The following is a 21879-nucleotide window of genomic DNA, read 5'->3' as shown; positions in this document are numbered from 1 at the left end:
ACTTAGTTATTGAAGGACTGAACAAAATGAAAAACTTTCAGTGAGGATCCCCTAAATGGGTGCCAAGTTTACTAGACTTCACTAGAACATTGATATTTAAAGCCATAGTTACTTTAAGTTTGTGAATGGCTAATCAATTTTATTCAAAGCCTGCTCCTGTTGAGGAAGCTTGCTGCTGTATACTCAGCAAGATCAGGACATGTAAAATGTAGGGAAAGAAACTGTTTACACAGTTACCATGAGAAAAGTTGCTTCGTTGCCCTGATTCTGTTTTCCCTTCTTGTCTTGAGCGGTTCGTAGCATTGCATAGGAGAACATTAAATATCACTAATGCTGTTGTAATGCATTACACATTTGATCTGATGTAACATTCAGACATCTTGTCTGACACAGAAATGAAGACAAATTATTTCTTTCTTTTAATTAAAATAAAATTCAGTCATGGGGGGTGACAACAGAGCAGTAATACAGAAAGCATTTTTACACCAGCAGAGAATGAATTTCTTTTCTTTTGGCTTGACGTTGACACACAGAAGGTTGGGAGTTCCTTAGACAGGAGAGAAGCTAAGGCACGCAGGCCACCTCCTGCAGGAGAGAGCCGGGGATTCAGAATAGATTGTGCAACATATGCCCAACAAAACATTCCAGCACTGACAACAACAATTTGCCATGAAACTCTACAAAAGGCAAAATGATCATTAAGAGCATTTTAAATCACACAGTCAGGCTTTTCTTTGTCTGTCTAGCCTTCCACGCTGTCACATTAAATTTTTTTCCCCCATCTGGAGCGGATCATTGCAACTGAGACTCTGCACACTATTTAATACTTTAAAAACATCTGCCCATTACAAAAAATTACATTTTCATTCCTATCAAAATAGCTATAGTACATAAGACTACATAGAAGTGAGTTTTAAATAAGGTTTTATGGGAACGGTCGATAAAAAGAGCTAAATAATGGTAGATTGGTTTCTTCAAAAGATTTTCTCCAGAACAATTGTGCGGTTTTATAATCTTAAATACACTCATACTGTATAGCCACACACATAATTCTCTTTATAAAAAAAATAATAATAAAAAAATCCAACGGATGAATACTTGTTTGCTGTCAAGTATTTAGGTCTTAAATTAGAAATGTGACAATGTCTTCAATACTCTCATAACACCACTAGCAGTGAATGGGATGTTGTCAGAAAAGCTTTGATACCGTTAAAACTTCACAAAATAACACAAGTGCTTCACTGGAAATTCAACACAACAAACCCCGTTACAACAACAATGAAATCCTGATGTTTTACTTTGTATTGGACATAACCTCAGAGGACTGGACAACAATCTGGGTTTCATACAGAGAAGAACAGCCGGTCTTGCCCTTCAGTAGATGCCCAAGGGTCCATCTGTACATATATACTGAGTCTTATGCTCTTAATTTGGAACCATAAGTGCGGTATAAAAACGAAGGAAAATCTCCAGTGAAAATTGTGGGGTCCGGCAAGCTTGCAATCTTCTCTGCTAAAAATACACCTCAAGCAGTCAGAAAACAGGGGCGGTCCTGTGATTATTATGGAGGTGTACACCACATGCTTGGAAAATGTGATGTCTGCGTGGCTGGTGTGTCACATTGGAGAATTTAGAGGCCTTATCAACAGTTACTGAGGATTCAACGAGTATTGGAACAGTTTTAAAATAAGAGGAAAAGTTCAGGTTATTTTTTAGATTTAACAAAAAGATGTCATCTGTCTACTGTGGGTCTAGTCTAGGTTTGCTGTAGGGTCTGGTCAGGGAGGTTAAAACATTAACGTTAAATTTAATCCTGTGCTGTGTTTAATTTATCTGGGTTTGATGGCCTTTGTAAATAAAGGCAGCTTGTAATTTTACAAAAAGGTATTGATTGAGCTGCAAAAAAACAGCATATAGACATTAGTCATTGACTAAAAAAATAGCTATTTGATTTATATAAACACATGAATAAATAGCCAACTCGGTACCCTTACCCTACACAGTAAATCCTCTGCTTTAGGGAAAATAAAGTAAAAAGAATAAAATAATTTTTTATTATATTTTTTCTCCCTTTGTGTGCCAGCACAGCTGACACTTTCCAATTCAAGTCAGGCAGCCTGCAGGCAATAGCAAGCTGTAGAGTCAAGAGTTCGAAAAAAAGCGAGGAGAGAGAGAGACATACAGAGAAAGAGAGAGAGATAGATAGAGACAGATAAAGACAGACAGACAGCCTGACAATTCCAAGAACCTTCCCACACACATTCTGCTTTAGGCTCCTGCACTAGTGGAAATGTGGAGTGTGGCCCAGCTTAACTATACTTGGCAATTAACTCAATGTTCATTCCTATATAGCAGCCCACGAAGGCCGCTGTGGCTGGGGGTAAAGTGCCTTACTGACTCTGAGCAGCTGGAGACTCCCATCTCATAGCTTTATTGCCGCAGTTTAGCATTTTGCGAATACATCTGCACTGCGGGGGTAATGTGTGTGTGTGTGTGTGTGTGTGTGTGTGTGTGTTGTGTGTGGATACCTGTGTTATAGATAAAAAGACTTACTCTAAATGAATCCCTTTTGGTCACAGTACCTATGTTGAGGTCCGTTCTGTGCTTGCAAATGTCCCCAGCAAAGTCAATGCAAAAGGCATTTGAATTTTCAAAGAAAAAATTTGATCAAGTTTTTAAAAAAAAACTGATCACAGTTATTTCAATTTTCAAAACTAAATAAATAGAAAAAAGCTCAACTGCGCTCATATGAGTCTGAAACAACACTTCATAAAGATCTGCTTTAAAAAAAATTCTCAGTGTACGATGTCTCACCCCTCGACCAACAAGGGTCTTGCAGCTCAGATTTATCTGAGCAATGTTAAAGGAAATAAATAACAAAACATATCAACAGCAAAACGATGGTGATGCAGCAAGAGATGCAGGGCAGTGGTAGCGTTCCTGCTACCTTATGGTGCCATTTGCTTTGAGAGGCCCTAGCTGTGATTTCGGATCAGGGCTGAGTGAGCTCCATGCTGCGTCTCTGCAAGACTGCAAGACGGGACAGCCAGAGGGCGTTGCCGAACAAATGTCCGCAGCTCCCCACACATCACCAATCAGGCTGTCAACCCAGCGCTCCAAACGCATCCCCGTCAGCCCAGCATTATGCTCTGCTTCCTCCACTTGGCCCAAATGTACTGGGATATTCAGGATGGGGTTCAGCCCATGGAAGCTCTGCTCCATGTAGCTGTTCTTGGGTGGACCTTTGTGCACTTTCAAGGCATCTTCTGTAAAGAAATAAAATGATCGTTGTTAGTAATGCTTGAATAATAACTATTTTTATGTTGTAACCCAATTAGCAAATGTCTTCATTGTGTGGCTTTATAGAAACATTTGGTAAATTGACTGCTACTTCATTTAACACCACAACAGGTTTGCAACTTCACTGTCATTGGCCAAGTAATTTTTGGTGAAGACAAAATGGTACAGTAAATAAAAAGTAATTGTTTTACTGCTAACAACTGAAAGAACACCTTAATGAATAGCTTCTGGGATCCTTTTTTTTTTTCCAGATAATCTTTAACCAATCATATGTGCTATGTACAAAAAAAAAAAAAGTATTTAATTACAAATTGCATTCTTATCCAAAGTAACTTACAGTGACCTCAGATATACATATGATCAGTTGCGGGTTAAGGGCCTTGCTCAGGGGGATTTGAACTCACTACGTTCTTAACAGAGGTCCAGCATTTTAACCACTGACCTTCCACTTCCCTGTTAGGGCTACTGGCTAGTAAGCCACATGGCACAGATTGACCAACCAGCCATCTGAATTACCTTCAACAAAAGTCAAAGTATACATGCTCTTTAAAAAAAGGATAAATCATTTCTAATGTAGCTAGCTACTAGATTTGGCAAATCTTTGGATCTGACACTTACCATCCATCTGCATTCTTTAGATCAGTTTTTTACTTGTCGATTAAATCCGGTTTTGCCACTGCATCATTTGTGCTTCTAAGCCTTAAGATGTCTCTAAGCTTTAAGCTGCTCTTTCAAATTACCACTTTCCTGGTTTAGCATATTTCTGACTGCCTCCTCCACCCTCACAGCCTTTCAGCTGTCTCCTTAACCTACCAATTCCAGTCCGTGCACTTAGCTTACCCACATTTGATTTGCTTTCATACTGTTTATAAATGTGAAAAACATTGCACAATGTTTTTTGAAGAGGCATTTAAATTACAGGTCAACCAAATAATATCTATAAATTAAAATCGTTCTTTAATGGCCCATTAACCACTAAACAGTCTGCTTAATTGTTTGCAAGTGGCCTTGCATATCGTTATGCAGGTCTATCCTGTAGCATGCACATCTATATGTTCACTCCAAAATAAAATCATGGTCAAGTGCCAAATCAATTTGGTGTGTTCCTCTGCACAAGGCCAACCTTTAAGCCCTCAGCTAACATCTATAACATTAATACCTGTCCAAATTTCACTACGTTTTAGACTGGCTAGGACCACATAAAGACACTTTATACAATTTTATTAGATCTGCGTGCAGAGTCACGATCAGCAGGAGGTCTTGGTCTCTGTCTTCCGCATTAATCATACTGCACAGTGGTGAATCATCCTGAGTAACCAACCATGCTTCTCTCATCTGAAACATGGAATTCACAAATCAGGGTTTCCTGATGTAATTTCTGTGGATAAGTTTGTCATTTAAAACTAAAAAGAGTCAAAAGTTAAAAGGAAGCCTATATTCCAGTCTGAATTTAAACCATTGTGAGTTTTTTTCAAATGTAAGGTGACCTGGGTTTTGTGTACAACTTAAATGCAAGCCTATATTTAGCTGATGGAGCAGAATAATCCCAATGCACAAGCCTCTGAGGGTGACCTCACAGCATGATAGTAGTAGTTTCTACTGCCCAGACTTGTAAAACATAAAAAGGAAGAAGGGATGATGTCTTAATAAGTGTCACTGCATTAACACTAGCAATGTCTGAATTAAACATTTTAACAAATTTGCCTTCTTCTTCATCTTTTTAGGAAAACATTTTATAAATATTTACAGTGTCTGTTAATAGCACTGTCTATATGTGTACTTTACATGTAAAACCAGTGGAGAAATTATAATTATCTAAAAGTAGCCTTTATAATTAGTGGATTTAGCTTTTTACGACACAGCCCAAACCACTGCTGAATGCAAACTTGGCAAAATAAGTTCACTGGGAGTTGAACACTGGGTTTAGATGGACAATAAGCCACACAGAAGTTTTGGCTCACCGGGGTACTATGCCATGTACCACTGGCATTGTTGTACAAATTTCTTCCTACCTGTCTGGCAGTCTTGCACTTAGAATACCTTGAAAATTCTATGCGATTTAATAAGCAAGAAGAATTAAAAACAAGCACAGATGGTTTCCATGGTTTTGGGGCCCACTCAAGACAACAGGCATTTTAAACAATTCTGTGCAGTACATTGTGGCAAGAGTTTGAGAAAGCCACATTCTTCAGGTTGACAATGCCCCTGTGGATGAAGCAAGTCCATTACAAAAGTAGTTTGATGAGAGCAGAGAGGAGGATCCCAAAGGCCTCTATCAATCTTTCATTAAGCACCTATGGGATGAACTGAAAGCTGGTTTTCAAGTCAGAACTGAACCCCTAACTTTAGTATCTGACCTTTGTACATGCTTATACGAACTCCTAAGTCACACTTTTAAAAAAGCTCAGATCAACAGCAGTGCTCACATATCTTTCTTTATATCACCTCTTACCTTGGCGGATGGGCAGGTGTTTATGGTGTGTAAGTGGTGTAACAAGGAAGCGTGTCTCAGCCACAGGGTTCCAGTGGTGCAGCACTCGGACTGTCCACATGCCAGGGCGCAGGGGTGTATTCAGTGGAGGCCTGTAGTGTGTGAACTCTGCAGTGGAGTCGATCAAAACATCATAGGTGGCAGCAATCACATTAGTAGGGTCAATCCACACCACTGTCACTGTCACATTGGAACCTTTGGCCCACTTCTGCATTCCCACTGGTTCGTCCAGAGGCCCGATTAGATTACCATAATTACGGAAGATTCTCTCCTTGGCATCCCAGTCTGTTCCAATCTGATTGAAAACAGAAAGGATGTATGACATGAATGCTCTTTAACATAAAACTGATGCATGTAACATTATTATTTTTAACCCATCTAATCAACATGTGCAAACATATCTTACTGGTGCTTCATCACTTGAAAACTAGTACCACTCCTTTGTAAAAAAAATTTCGTTTCCAAAAATGGTTTTATTTCAGTTGAACTGTGCAAATAATGAATAACACCTAAAAAAAGGGCTTGTTTGAGCTATTTATTCATTTTTGATTATGCTTAAAAACTTTATACTTTACACTATTTACACTGACTAAATTAGGCTTTCGTACCATGGAAAAACATTTAATAAAGTAATGTATCACCGTACATAGGTGCAGTGTATTTCCCAAACATACAACACCACTGTATTCACTGTGACTAACTTCTTCGACTGTGATGTACCTGACATTCTAGAGGAGCAAAGGAGTAAACAGGTTTTTTTTTTTCTGGTACCTGCCTAGCTAAACATAATGGCATCAAACGAGTGTCAAACCAAGCAATTTTATGGCAGTGGAGAAGGTGGGAAGGCAGCTAGGACTTATCTACTTTCATTATCCTATAGGCCCTACTGTAATTCTTACATTTCCTACACAATATTTTCTCTTTACAATGCAAACAGTTCTAAGACTCGTTGTGTGACAACAGTATTCACCAAACCAAGGCTTCCTCTCTTTTCCCCAAACCATGGCAATGCCTCCATTAAACAAGGCAGAACATATTTTCTGCCTTAAAGGACCTGGGCATCAAATTACATTTTAAATGGCTTACAGCACCATTAATTGGCAAATCAGTTGTCTTTCAACAAAAGATTGCAGCTGCTCTAGTGCTTCTGGATTGTGACACCCTGGTCTCCCACAGATACCGACAAGAGGAGCTTTTAGGACACAACAGGTGTCTGAATACTTACTTGTCCTTTTAAAAGTCCCTCACTTCCTTCATCTTTAAATGCAAAACCACCCACCTACCCATCCCCTCGTCTTAGAGCAGATAAACCTGGTGCAGCAATGCATGCAGTCATTATTTTAACCCCCCTTCACACATACACTGCTGGCAGACAAATCACTGATTATGCCAAAGGGCAAGATGATAGGTACGGCACAGGCTGACAGCTAAATCAATGAAGGACGTCTGAATTATTGCTTGCTTAACAGAGTATGTCAGGCGGAATGCACAGCAGAGTAAGATTACCAATAATATTCAGAGGTCAATTTCCTTTCAGTGCACACAGTGTTAGAGTCTTCACACATATATACTGCCAGAACATTTTTTCTGCATGGGCAAAAACAAACCGAGCATTGTTCAGAAATCTCTCTTTTTTATTTGTTTTAATCAAGTGAACCACTTTATTTACTGCAACCAATTTTTCATTTTCCAACAACACACTATAAATGACCTAATACCAGCTCACTTACATGTGGTTCTGTTAAGGGTGCGAACTCTACTGTGAATAAAAGCATAAGTGCAGCAGCTAATTCATTTCCCAGACCATGAATCACTGAAAAGACTACCTGCCTGATTCTAATCTAAATTTTATTGTCCCTTATTTACTCTGCAGAATATCCATATGCTGATCTGATAGAACCAGTAAAATAAACCTTCGCTTATACGTCTACCAACCCTTTCAACACAAATCTACATAAGCAAACAACACAGATTTCCCTTGATTTACACTACAGCATTTAGATCTTTACACATCATACAATTTCCAAGCTGTCTTACCTCAGCAAACTGCAGTCTGTTGAAATTGCTTGGAGGGTTGGTAAATTTGAAGAACTTCTTAGGCATCACCCAGGTCTCCAGAGTTTCCAGCTTGCTGGTGGCCAGATTGGTGGCTTGATGCTTCACCAGGTAACCCTGGAACTCATCAAACAGGAAGTATATATGTACAGCCACAGGATGTCCCATGGCATAGTACCTGGGGGGAAAATAGTTTCATGTCAAACTGCTCTAAGGGATATGCTTGTCTCATTCAGTATTGATATTGATGTGACATTTAAAAACTGATGTTTGTTAGGATGACTCCCTAAAACATTTAGTGATTGGCTGTAATATCAGAATTACAAAGAAACAAATAAAAACAATGTACCTTGCAAGCCAAGCTTTTCAACAGACAATACAACAAACGATAAAAGAACAATGCAATAGGTAGTATTTCAAACAAAAGCAGGCAATTTTTTAGAATAAAGTGGGGGAACAGCTGATGGGTGGAAGAGCAGGTCCTAGCGAGGACTCCACCCTAAACTCATCGGTATTCCAGCCGATGCTGGAGGACCTCTTGCTCCTCTCTTCTGCACCCCTGGCCAAGCCGAACAGCAAACATTTACTGCGGCTGTAAACATTAACAGAGGCCCTATTCACACACCCAACCTCCAATCCTCTTACAGCTGATGTCACAGCAGTATGCCAAAAACAGGGCTCTCCTTCTCCCCTTCACACACCCCAAACTGGCAACAAGCAGCTCGTTGTGCCCTACAACCCTTCCCGAGTCTCCTTCACCCTCTTATTGTGTTGGGAGGTGGGAACTACTTCTGAACACTGATGCAGGCCTGTTTGGTGCTTCTTTTACAGGCTGAACATGTACTGTTTTTGTTTTAGCATTTTAGAAGCGTCTTGTTGTTTCTGTTGTATTCACCTCAGTGAGTATTGGGTTAACATGCCATGTAGGCATTTATTTGAGTTACATACGACTTCTATTAGCAGATTTTGTTCTGTAGCAAACAAGACTTGGTTTTCACAAAGATGGAGTTATTTTAACTTCCTCTTTCCCTTCATATTTGCCACACTCCACAAGATTTTAATAATACATTCAGAAACATTTGTGTTCCTGAGTGATATATTGAGAAAAAAGTGGTTACTGAGCAGTACTGACCTACAACGGTTGTCACTGGTGTCTCCTTGAAGGGAGTTTGCGGCTCGTACCAGGCCAAGGCGGGCAAAAGCATGGTAATGAGTGAGAAGGGAATCACTCAAGCTGTGGACACCATCAGGCTCATCATAAATGTTCTCCCAGTAGGCTTTGAGTCCCGGCATGCCTTGAGGGTAACTTCCAAACAGGAAGGCATCCAGCTGATTCACAATCTCCTGATTCACACTGGCCTCAAACTTGCGTGCAAAGAACGTGGGCCGAGCCGTTTGCTAAAAAAGACACAAAAAAAAACAGTGACAGGAGGTATGATGAGAGATGGTAAAGTGATTTTTGGAAAGAACAGATATAAAGGACAGGAATAGAGGGAAAACAGACAGGAAAGATCAGAAGGCAAGCAGAAATTGGAAGGAGCATGCAATCCAGTGTGATGCACATGAAAATAAAAGAGGCAAAGATGGAGATCTATTTTCACAAGATTTGATTAATGGTAAAAAAAAAAAAAAATTAGCATGAAGAGCAATCTTTGCACTTCAGTCAGCAACCATTAACGTCAGATGTATAGAGAAAATAAGATGGAGCAGAACATACTAACTAACATGGGGGAGAATATAAAATCTGTCCTTGGGGAGAACATATTAAATTAAACAAAAATCTGCTCCGAAAGAGAGAAGTTCTGAAATGCACAAAATTAGCCACAATAGTATAAGTGCCAAAGATAGCAGTAGTTGAAGAGCAGGTCTCTAGTAAATTGTAATTATTAAATTGTTATTTATTTATTTTACACAAAAGACTTCTTAGACATGGAAAATGTCAACAAAGGAAAAACAAGATTTTTCACACAGCAGCTGATTAAAGATTCCCCTCCCCTATTTAGCTGGTTTGGAAAAGATGAGTGTGAAAAAAGACAGTCTTAAAGGTGATTTAAAGCGTCCATGTCCAGGAAGCCCTTTCGGGGGGTTTGTGGCTCTTTGGAGGCTCAAGGCTGAGAGCGGGTTGTGAACAAACCAAACTGCCATGAAGCATTTCAAGCTTCCGTCAGCCATCCTTTGTCCTTTTTCTCTCAGATGCCGCTGCGAGAGGCGAAGCATTGACGAAGGATAATCACTCAATAGCTACGGCTGCGCTTATGCTCTTAATGGACTGCAAACGCTCTTGCACACTTCCCCCCACTTCTCCCAGGGTAGACTTGAAATGGTTAACCGTAGAAGTTGATCACAGAGGTCTTTTCACATTGCTGCTTTTCAGTACTGATAGTCAGTTGAAAGCTGCCAGGGTAAATTTCAATCCACAGCTAGAAGTGCTTAAAAAGTGGTAGTTATTTTGAAGTGCCTGGGCCCCTCCTCTTTTCCTTTTATGAACAACTCATCCTCAGCTGCTGGGCCAACCAAAACACTGACACACACTGGAAAGGAAACACTAATTACCAGTTCAGCACACAGATCCCAAATACCTCAGCATGTAATTTTCCTTTGGTCTAAATGTGCTTTAAACTATTTTAATCATTACATACCACAGTGTCTAGCAAATTTTATCTAGAATAGGACACCTTTTAAATTTCATGGCATGAGAGCGAAAGAAAGCTCATCGTGATGATGTCCTGGGCACAATCCAAAAGAGCAGGGCCACAGGGATGACCCTACATGAAACCGGTATAAAAACCATATCATATAATAGATAAATACAAAAAAGGACCGAAAAAACTAGGAGAGAGATTAGAGAAACAAATAGAGAAATCTTTAAGGTAAATGCGCTAGCAAAAATATGTAAAGAATATAAAGAATCGAAAGTAAAGTGTAAAAAGAAAAAGAATGAAAGGGAAGAGAAATAACAAAATTAAAAGAAGTTTCTTAATTTTCCTAATAGAATTACGCTCAAAATTACAAATGAAAATGGAAAATAAAATAAAAAATAAGCAGGAAGGTAAAAGAAGGAAAAATAGCTAAAGATATAGACAAAGAAATGGTTTTAAAAAAAAAATCAAATGAAAATGGAAAAATAAACTGAAAAAATAAAGTGAGGTGGGAAGTGAGTAATAAAGCATTAACAGGAAAAAAAAGATAAAAACAAGTAAAGATGTAGAATTAATAGGTAAGACATGCAAGTAAAAAAAATGATGCAAGTTGCACAAGAAAAGAGTGAATAAGTAAGCAATGAAGAGAAGAGGAAAAAGTGAGAAGAAAGGAATGCAAAAAAAAAAGAGAGGAAAAAAAACCCAGACTGCTCTCTTACAGACAAAGAAGATGGAAACAAAAGCAGTAGCTTTGGCCAACTCCTGGAAGAAAATGGAGCTCCCCTCCTCCCACTTCTATTAAATCTATACTCGATCCCACACTCCCAATCGTCCCCCTGAATGATGAGAGATTTTATGACAGAAGGAAAGAAACTCTGACTGTTGTCAATGGTCACATTCCCACGGTATGCTGCTATGAACATCTATTTGACAGAAAGCAACCTTCACCATTGATCTTCTGCTGGCCACAGTTAATTACAGAGATCTGCAAGTTAGCATGGCTTCCCTTCTTGTTAAGTCTCATTGGATTTCTAATCGGAGTGGAGATCGGCCTTGGCTGGTGAACCCGTCCTGCGCTATTAGCTACTATACACATTTCAGGTGTGGATTGACACTGTGGCCACATTAATGTAGCTAATAAACTGTTCCCTTTGGTTTGCTCACTTTGGAACTGCTTGCGGCCTGGTAAAAGACTAAAGAGTTATGAGTTAAGGGCTTTTCTCTTTTCGACTGAACAGTTAATATTTTCTCAAACATAGGTTCTGCACTAGTAACCAGAAGGTGTTGAGTTCAAGTCCTAGTTCTGCTAGCAAGAACCTGCTCAGTTTATGACTTGGACCAGATTCTGCCTCAACTGTTTTTAGATAAATGTGACTGCAGCAAGCCAGAGTTATGCAAATGAGGCATAAAATAGTTACCACTCAAAACTTAAAATAGTTGAGCATGTAGTCAAGTTGGGATCTAGGGTCATTTTAGAGAGCATAATAATATATATTTGTCCTTCAGCCAAAAAAACAACAACAAAAAAAAAAAAACAGAAGTTTTTACCGAAGAAACCCCTCGGCTGGAGGCATGTATCCTAATGTAGTTTGGTGTTTATGTGAAAGGAATCATGGACCACTATGTTTACAGAAAACAGAGTTGTTGTTTTTTTGCAAGTTTCAAAAAACAGTTTTCCAATTAAAGCAAACGTATTGACTAGGGATGCACCGAAATGAAAATTCTTGGCCGAAACCGAAAAAGAGGAAAGCAAGGCCGAAAACCAAAACACCGAAATAAATTATGCCAATTATTATTACCATTGCATTTATGGCTATGACTGTGTACTAAACTTACTCAAATCAAGGCATTTCAATTGCATAAATTAATATTAAAGTTTCAAAGAATAAATCAATTACAAATTATGAAAATATTTATTTATAGCACATTGCAACAATGCACAGGATAAAATAAATTAAAATTCAAACCTAAATATTTAACTTTAATGCACTCATTTGTACATTAAATAATAATGTACAGGCCCTCTGGCCTGCTGAAAGGTTGTAAAATTAAACTTGTTCTTTCATAAAAAACAAAGTGCATTCAGAACAAGTGCAACTGCTTAAAGATACAACAATACAACACTATCACTGGGAAACTTCCAGCCTTTTCAAAAACGTCCGCCACAGACGGAGTGCGCATGCTCGGAGGGGTTTTGCTTTTCTGTGCCGCGTTTCTCTGATATTCAGCATGGCGATCGGGATGTTTGGATTTCAGGTGATAAATTAAACCCGACGTGGAGAAAGTTTTTGCAGACGAAATTTCGCTATTACATGTTTTGCAAATCGCTATCCGTGGGTCTTTCTCAGATATACTGAAATACATCCACACCGCAGACATGTTGTTTTAGACAAGCACGTGCAGGCCGCGGTTTCTGTTTGCGTCATCACAACAAACTGTTTCGGCCGTGTTGTTTCGGTGATCAAAGTCTTTCGGCCAAAAACCGAAAATGCACTTTTGGGCCATTTTCGGCTGAAAATTTTCGGTGGCCGAATACTCGGTGCATCCCAAGTATTGACCTCTCAGTGTAAATACATTTGGGTCTGCAAAAATAGGTTAAATATGAATCACCTGGAAGCGGGGCAGGTCAGAGGGTTTGAAGTCATTGGGGGAACATCCACACCAGTCCACAATGTGCTTATACTGACACTTGCAGCCCAGCTTTCGGTTCCAGTTGGTGATACGGAGGTTGTTGTCCACCATGCTCTCGCAGTGAGGACTGTTCTCCAGCACAGTGTGGAAAAACGACTGGAGAGAGGAAGAGATAGAATAGGAACTAATGGCATCTGATAAAATGAAGACGGATAGCATACAGCATGCGGTACCAGGAGGTCTGCTTTATTTTTAAACGTCTACATCAGTGGAAAAAAAAAGAATTCTGCTTTTCTCAGGGCAGAATCCAATACCTGATGGGTGAATTACAATCAACAGACAAGATAAGGAATCACACATCTTTTCACTCCTGCTGTAATTAAAACCATTCACCTTATGCACTTAACACAATGCTCCTGAGTCAGAAAATACGAGTGTATGGTTCTACTTTGCTCAAGTTGCTGAACAAACTTTTTTACACATCCAGTAACACCTTAAGTCAGCTTACCTCGGCAGGCAAAAGTGTGTAAGCATAGAATCGCTTCATACTGGTCACCAGGTCATCATCGGAGTTGATGATGTATTCCACAAAAGCGCGGTTCAACAGGAACCAATCAGAGCCTCCATCAACAGCGATGCCTTCTGGAATCTTCCTGTCTCCCAGACGCCACATGTGTGTATCACACTCAAAGAAGAGCCGGTCCAGGCCCTGCTTTCTGATGAATCTGCAAGCACCACGTCAAGTGGATTATCTTACTACTGTTTTATAAAGATGATACCAGATGGAATTATTTGCATTTGACATCCAGGACTGAGCACACAGATTTTACAGCACTTAAATAAACTTTTGTCAATATCTATGTGGAAGAAAAGAACTGATCAAGAAGCAGTGAGCAGGAGGCTTTGCTTCCTGCTAGAAATAATTGGATAATTTATTTTGCACCAAAGTTTTTCTATGGCCCAGAATAACAGGGACTATGTGACACCAGACTTTCTATTCCAGCTCGTCCAATATGATTATACGATACATGCTGTCATCGCTACTCACCGAGCATTATCTCTCCCATGAGACTTGATGAAGTTCATGTTGCGATACTTAGAAAGGAAAGCCACCAGTTGATCGTTGGTCCTAGAGGAGGGAAAAAGAGAGAAAGTGTGAGGGGAATGAGAGCATTCTTGTTCTCTGCGTTCATTTAAACATCAGCAAGTTTGTCCTTTTAACCAAATGACAATTGTTTTTCATTTGTAAAATCCATGTCAATACAGCATTTATTGATTTGAGAGAGAGAGCAAGAGAGAGAGAGAGAGAGAGAGTAACAGAACGAGCGTAAAAGAGATCAATCAGGCTAATGAGAGGCAGTGTAAATGAGTGCAGGGCACATGGGATTCTGGGAAATCTCTAACTTGCACTCAGCGCTGCAGTGAACCAGATACGAGGGGCCTGCTTTAACCACAGCATGACAGCCACTGCACTCTCATTAAGTGACACACACACACAAACCTGCATACAGACGAACGCTGCCCCGGGGATGCGAGAGCAGGAAACACCTAACAATTAGATTTCATTACTGGCACTTTCATTTAATTCGTATTGGATAAGGCTAATTGTCATTATTGTGTTAGCCAAGAATAGCACGCTTTCACAGAACATCTTCGTGACAGCAGTATGGAAAAAACAGATAACTGAGTACGCCTATGTGTTCTCTGAATCCCTTAATTTAATTATGAACAGCACGATAAGCCAACATACAGTGCAGAGCTTTACAACTGCCACTATTGTTCATGTGTGAGCTCAATAGATTTATTTTTTTATACTAGACTTACTAGAGCAATTTTCAATCTCATCTCTTTTCACTGTATTTGCAATGATTACACAATAACTGTCAGTCATTAAGTAATGCTGAATACAGTGTATAGTGCTGTTATAAAAATTGTATAAACTATTTCTGGTTGCTATAGAAACAACAACATCTTAGAACAAGCACATGAATATACATAAAAAGTCCAGGTGAAAATGCTTTATATTGTTTGACCTTTAGGGTGATAATCCGATATCTCTTTAAAATGTATTTGTTTTGTACCTGTGAGTGCAAATCAATCACATGTCCACGCTTTCTCCCGCATGTACATAAACAAAGACAAACATACACACCCTTTCTGTCTGCACAACTCCCAAACACTACAAGTACCAAAGCCACTGCAGATTGGCATAAAACAAAATTATAGCCTTAAGCAGGCTGTCAGGCTGTCAGGGACATCATTCACACTCACACACACACACACACACACACACACACACACACACACACACACACACACACACGCACACACACACACACACACACACACACACACACAAGTACACAAAGTCTCAAAGTACACAAAGGATATCTGCTTGATTTTTATATACCCACACAGACACCAAAATATTTCTTAGTGGCTGCATCAGCCTGACAGACACACACACACACACACACACACACACACACACACACACACACAGACACACACACACAGACACACACACACACACACAACATGCTAATGCCGAGCCATGTAGTAGATGAGGAAAAACCTGACCAGCTACAGCAATGAGAACACAGCATGTGTTGTATGTTGTTTGTATTTCACTCTTTTTGTACTTATCAGGAGCTAAAAGTGTTCTCCAAAAGGAGCCGAGGTTGAGGACAGGGTTTCATGTACAGAGTTTAATAAGTGTACTTCTGTGTAATCTCTATTTACTGTATAAGATTTGTGAATGTTATTTTCTTTGGTCACATTTTCCTGCTCTTATGAAAGCAGAGAAAATTTCACTAGGTTTCACATACAGACATGACATATAAGTTTAAGAATAGACCGCTGTAACAAAGCTATAACTCCAAAGGTCCTTTTAGGAAGTTACTTTTTCATAGGGAAAAGATTATGTGGATTTTTTGTGGTGCTGTGTGTCTTTTTTGATAGGATTGTGTGTCTTTTGATGTTGTGTTGCTTTTTGATGGTGTTGTGTTGCTTTAGATGTGTGGCTTTGATAGTTTCCATGTTTTCTTGGAACTAAAATTTGTATCATGTTGATATTTGGTAAAACTCTATACGAAAAGTTTGGGAATGCATTTCTCTTAGCTCCGTATCATCCTCACAAATTTATCATTTCATAGTTTTAAATGATGGTTGTATGTTTTTACAGAATTCAACAGCTCCCCATTAAGGCTCTATTATAAATGATTTTGGCCTAAAAAACCTTTAGTTAAATGATTAGTTAGAATGATTAGTTTTTCTAATTAAGGGTTCAAGTTGAAGTTTGAAATCAGGCTGAAAGTGTTTGTTTAATGTTAAGGTTGCTGTGGTCAATGTGGTTCATATTATTATATTATGTCACAGTCACTTGTGACAACAAACTCTTTCAATAGAACAAAGATCTTTAGGATCATAAACCTGACAGTAATTAAAGAAACAAGGGAAAGAAATAGATGGAGGAAATAGACTGCGCAGGTAAGACAATCCAATAGAGGGTGATGTCGAGCCTGTCTGACCCCAGGAGATGAGAAGAACAATAGACTCTGCACTTGCTTGCTTCCTCCAACTGAAAAGGCCACCAAAACAGCTGCACAGACTTCCAGCAGGGCCGAAGAAAAAAGGAATGATTCTGTGAGGATAAAAAGGCCAAAACGAATGGTGCTCCAGGACAAAGCCTTCCCACAATGTCACAGGAGTCTCTTTCAGATGCAGGCATGCGGAAGGCCGTTGGTAGGAATAACGCAGAAGGAAAGTGAGTGGGTTGTCGTGAGGTCAGCGGTCAGTTGGAGATAGCAGGTTACTGCTGAGAAGAAAATCTAGCTCACAAGAACTATAAACTTCCATTGATCTTACTATAACGGCACCACATTACCACGTTTTGAACATTGTGGTGTCATTCAGCGGCTGAATTTGTGGACTGGATTTATTGGAGACTGTCTGATTTGGCGTAGCCGAATATTATAATGAGCAAATCTGATTGACAGCCCTCTTAGACTTCTTCTGTAACATCACTCAAGCAACAAAACACAATAACAGAAACAGTGAGTCAGAACTTAACATCAATGAATTAAACACCCAAATACACAGGAGATACAATTAAGTTACTTAGGCTTGAGTACATCGTTTAATCAGAAAAACTTTTCAAAGAAATGTGCTATTTACATAAAACTTGTTGAATATTTTCAAACGTTTATTCAAAACACAAAAATTATAATTGAAGCAATTTTGCCTGTTTCTATTTTGCCCCTCCACCCTCCCAGATACTGAGTGAAATGGTTCAGTCCTGTGTGTATTGATCTGAGTGCTTTCAGTTGATAACAACACAATGTCTGACATAGTTATGAGCGATGGAATCTGATTTGAGAACTCTAATTTGATAACATACGATTTTCATTGAAGAATTAAATGACACCTGATTCAAGCTTCCTTTGTTCTTTGTTCTCTCTCTCACTCTCTCTTTTCCCAACATATCACTAAAGAGAAGTTGGTTCCCGGGAACGTAATAAATAATATTTTCCTAGCGCTCTTATCAACAACGTGACAATTCATACTTTATTTCGCAGAATGTCACTCAGAGTGCGGACAGAATTGTAGCTGGAGTGAGTACCGGAAAGAAAGAAGGAGAAGAACAAAGAGACGCTCTGCCGTAATGACAAGACAGGCCTCGCTTAAGGAGGATAAAAGAGTTCAATCAGACCCCCAGTTCCTTTTATCGTACTATTCATTACTGCCTGTTTCCTGTACAAACATTACAAACAACACACACACACACACACACACACACACACACACACACACACACACACACACACACACACACACACACACAGGTGTTCTGCAATCTTAAAGTAGCACAAGTAACAAGGAAATATCCATGTGTTTTACTACAATTTAGCACAGAATGCTATTGGAGTGTACAGCTAACAATTTTAGCATGGTGCACTAAATATGGTGTCTTAAAGTAGAACAAAGAGCAAACGTGAAATTCTGCGTGAAACTGGGCTGATGCCACAGAGACGTTTGACGTGACATATGTTTGACATACGGTGATTCTCCAACGCTTCAAGAGTGGAAGAACATCACTAGAAGACCACAAGAGATCAGGAGGTCCTTTAAAGAACTTCGCCTTCTTCCCGAGGGTGATCCAGCTTAAAGGTCAGCATTTTGACACTGTTGCAGAGATCCGGCGTGAAATGCATAATGTTCTTGACGCGTTTCGAAAAGAAGATTTCCGCAACAGTGAAGATCATGTTCATGTTTTTGTCTGCTTGACAGGAACATACAAATTTGTGAATCTTGTTTTAGAGCAGTTACATTTTGGTGCTTTGAGTCCAATTCTCTTATACTGACCACTGGATGTACAACATTCAAGGATCCATCAGAGAAGTCGAGTCCTTGTGCTGTGTGTGAGGTGCAGCAGCTGCTTCAAAAAAAGGAGCCATGAGTGCTGCAGCATCACTTTAGAGGTTGCAGAAGCAGAAGGTTTGCTTATCAGATCTCAGACCGCATGCTGCTGCAACAAGTCGGTTTGCAGGACGTCATTCCAGAAGGAGCCTCTTCTGAAGCTGCTCACAAAAACTGGGTACTAAGGAGCTGCCGTTCTTCGAGGAAAACATGGATTCCAACATGTACTGTGACATCTGAAGCAGAACATGATGCCCTCCTTCAGAAACTGGGCCAAACGGCAGTTTTCAACATAATAAAGACCCCAAACATACCACCAAGATGACAACTGCCTTGCTGAGGAAGCTGTAGTTGAAAGTGATGGAGTGGCTAAGTATGTCTCCAGACCTGAACCCAAGTGAGCACATATGGGGATCCTCAAGGTGAAAAATCTCCTTGTGTCTGACATCCAGCAGTATCCTCCTTTATAATTCCTACAACATTACCCTTTTAGCTCTTGGGCAGTACAAAAATCATTGTTTTTGCAAATCAACTTTGAAAGGCTAAAGTGGTTGGTGATGGTGAGGCATTGTGTGAATTTCCCGTTTTTTAGTAAAACTACTTCTTTAATTAAGGAGGCCTTTTTAAAGGAGAGTGCCTGAATGGCATGTGGGGTAAGAGCTATCAGCTGCCCCCCTGCCAGGCTATTTCCAAATAGTGCCTGGATCCCGATCAGTAGGCTGGAAAGAAAGGCTTTCGTCTCTTTGATGTTCTTGCATAAGGAGCTTTAGCTTGAAGCTATCAACCCCCAACCCTCCCCCTCAGTCCCCCTCCCTCTCTCTCTTTTAATATCTCTCTCTCTCTCTCTCTCTCTCTCTCTCTCTCTCTCTCTCTCTCTCTCTCTCTAACAGATAGAGCACCTGGATTAACCTCGGAGAGCGGCGCTAACAGAACAGGATAGAAATTTATGGCTCAACTCTATCGATTCCCTTCCCCTGATTTCTGAAGGCCGAGAAAAATGACAGGGCCGAAGGATCGATTTTAACCGGGCAGAAAGTCCAGGCTATTCCGCAGCCCACCCCACGTAAATTATAAATCAAACATATCCACACGCTCTCAAATCCAGTCTGTTGCCGAAGCCTCTGGATTTGTGGTCCCGTCTTTCGGGTAAATTAACTATGGTCATGAAGTGGGACTGTGTTTTATTACGTTTAAAACCTGAACCGCAAAACCATAACATCCTTGTTACTCATTCTTGTCCATTACTGTCATCTTGTTCCTTTTTCTTGGGCTTATTTTTATTTTCAATCCGTCACATATGGTTTCCTGCCTTCGTTTTCATATCCATTCTCCTGTAGTTTGTTTGCAGGCTAAGCCGTTCTCCCATGTAATCCTTCACTGGCTCTATGACGCATCATACCTGCTGACACAAGATCAAATGCCGTCACTGGTGGCCTCAATCAATTAGCCTTAATTCCCCCAAAACTTAGTAGAGACATTGCTTGGAACTAATCTGCCATGATGCCCCGTGGCTCCTCTCTGTGCTCAGCACTTAGATTGTTGCCAATCAATAAGAGCAGGTGAGAAAACAAGAAACAAATGAACTCCACATCAAAACATTGTGATCAAAGAGAAATGGAGATGGCAGTTACTTTACTGAGAGCATCAGGTAGCCTTGAGCTGATAAATCTAAGGTTAAGTTAAGCTACATAAATGTTCTTCAACAGACTGAAAACTGAAAAGACGGCTGGCAAACAGCTATGTGGCAAAATTTGATAAGAAGGACAAACCGTGAAATAACAGTATTTCATTTTACTCTCGAATTGTAATGCAGAGGAAAAGTGTCTTTAAGTAAATGTCTAATTTAAACCGTACAGGGTAACTAGCAAAATGCAATCAGGTGATCTGTTGTGGTGATATTGTAGAAAGTTTAATAAATCTAGCACGTGATGAAAGCCAAGTTGCGCAGGAACAATAAATGTTAGGATACTACACAACTTGTGATATAAAAACACACCATGAATTGTTTGAATGTTTTACAGCACGTTTACCTGATGGGGTAATCAGCAGCACTCAGGTTAATGAAGAAATCCCAGGGCCAGTGGCTCATGGCCAGTAGGTCCGTCATGCTCTCCAGGTACATGCTGAGAAGACTGGCTCCACCCCAGATCGTCGACATGCGCCAAGTCGTCACACGGACATTCGGGTAGCGCTTAGTCAGCTCTAGCATCTGCCTGTGGAGGTAGTCCGAGCGCTGTGGGGAGATAGAATAGCCTCGGGTCAGTTTAACAGTCGGATTAGTTACGTTAGAACTGTTTGTGATCTCTCTATGTCTCTCTCTATGTCTCTCTCTATGTCTCTCTCTATGTCTCTCTCTCTATGTTCTCTTTTTGTAACAGCTGGAGGTAAAGCTTTTTTATTTTTTTGTACAGACAAGTTTACTTTATGCATTCCTGGTAGCAAACAAGAAGAAAACTTGGGTTAGGGTTAGGGACAAAAGAGAGAGAGAGAAGAAAACGGGGGCAGTGAGGAGAAATACATCCAAAAAAAAAAGACTCTCCACTTCCACCTGTACTCATTACGCCAGCTGCCTTTTACACGTGTGCTTTTTTCTCTTCTGGTCATTCCACACACTCTTCTCCTCCGTGTTATTATCTCTCACACACATACACACATACACATTCCTCTTCCTCCTCCTCCTTCTCTGAGTTCATCTCGTATTATCGCAGCTCATGAAAGCAGCTGAAGAAGAGAGAAGCCGGAAAGCAGGAAGACAGCGAATGATTGACTGACTGAAAAGCATTCGTGTTAACATGGCTTTAGAGATAGAGATAACACACACACACACACACACACACACACCCTGCTGTAATTTAAAGGAGTTGATTAATTGTATGCTTGGAAGTGTGTAATTAGGGGGAGGGGATGTGCCGGGTCTGTGCGCATAAGTGTGTGTGAATGAACTGGCTTTCATGTCGCCACACTATCGGTGTGCGTGTGTGTGTATGTGTGTGTGTGTGTGTGTGTGTGTGTGTGTGTGTGTGTGTGTGTGTGTGTGTGTGTGTGTGTGTGTGAGAAGCGTGACTGAGCTGCCGAGTCTCCTCCTGTAATAATCCCCCATCAGCCTTTGTGTTAAACGGCTTAGCGAGTGAAGAGCAAGATGCAGAACCCCTCTATTTATCTGCCAAACCTCTTCACTATAAATCAGGGCTTCTCAAGAGGGTTCTTCACATAGGGATCGGTTCTAGCCTCCTAATCAGAACCTTTTTTGGTTATTGGACTGTGTGTTCGGACTTTGTTGCCTGCTCAATGTCGCCTACTAGCTGGAGTTTATACGTTTTTAGACAGTGTCTTCAAACTCAATGT

At 40.1% G+C, this 21879-nt stretch overlaps 1 protein-coding gene across 1 annotated transcript in view; it reads right to left on the bottom strand.

Annotated features, from left to right (window-relative positions):
• Positions 1-406: 406 nt before the first annotated feature.
• Positions 407-21879, bottom strand: part of xylt1 (xylosyltransferase I) — a 58574-nt gene continuing 37101 nt past the window's right edge. Inside the window, exons 4-11 of the mRNA XM_083566487.1 lie at positions 20565-20767; positions 14165-14245; positions 13625-13841; positions 13096-13272; positions 8979-9244; positions 7829-8024; positions 5753-6086; positions 407-3266 (exon numbers count right to left, since the gene is read on the bottom strand). Coding sequence (XP_083422613.1) covers positions 2944-3266; positions 5753-6086; positions 7829-8024; positions 8979-9244; positions 13096-13272; positions 13625-13841; positions 14165-14245; positions 20565-20767 — 1797 coding nt within the window. The 3' untranslated portion in view covers positions 407-2943. The remainder of the gene's footprint in view (positions 3267-5752; positions 6087-7828; positions 8025-8978; positions 9245-13095; positions 13273-13624; positions 13842-14164; positions 14246-20564; positions 20768-21879) is intronic.

The sequence above is a fragment of the Silurus aristotelis genome (assembly GCF_946808225.1).
Source record: "Silurus aristotelis genome assembly, chromosome: 17".
Taxonomy (NCBI): domain Eukaryota; kingdom Metazoa; phylum Chordata; class Actinopteri; order Siluriformes; family Siluridae; genus Silurus; species Silurus aristotelis.
Note: the sequence above shows the minus strand (reverse complement) of the source record. Positions and strands in the feature narration are given on the sequence as shown.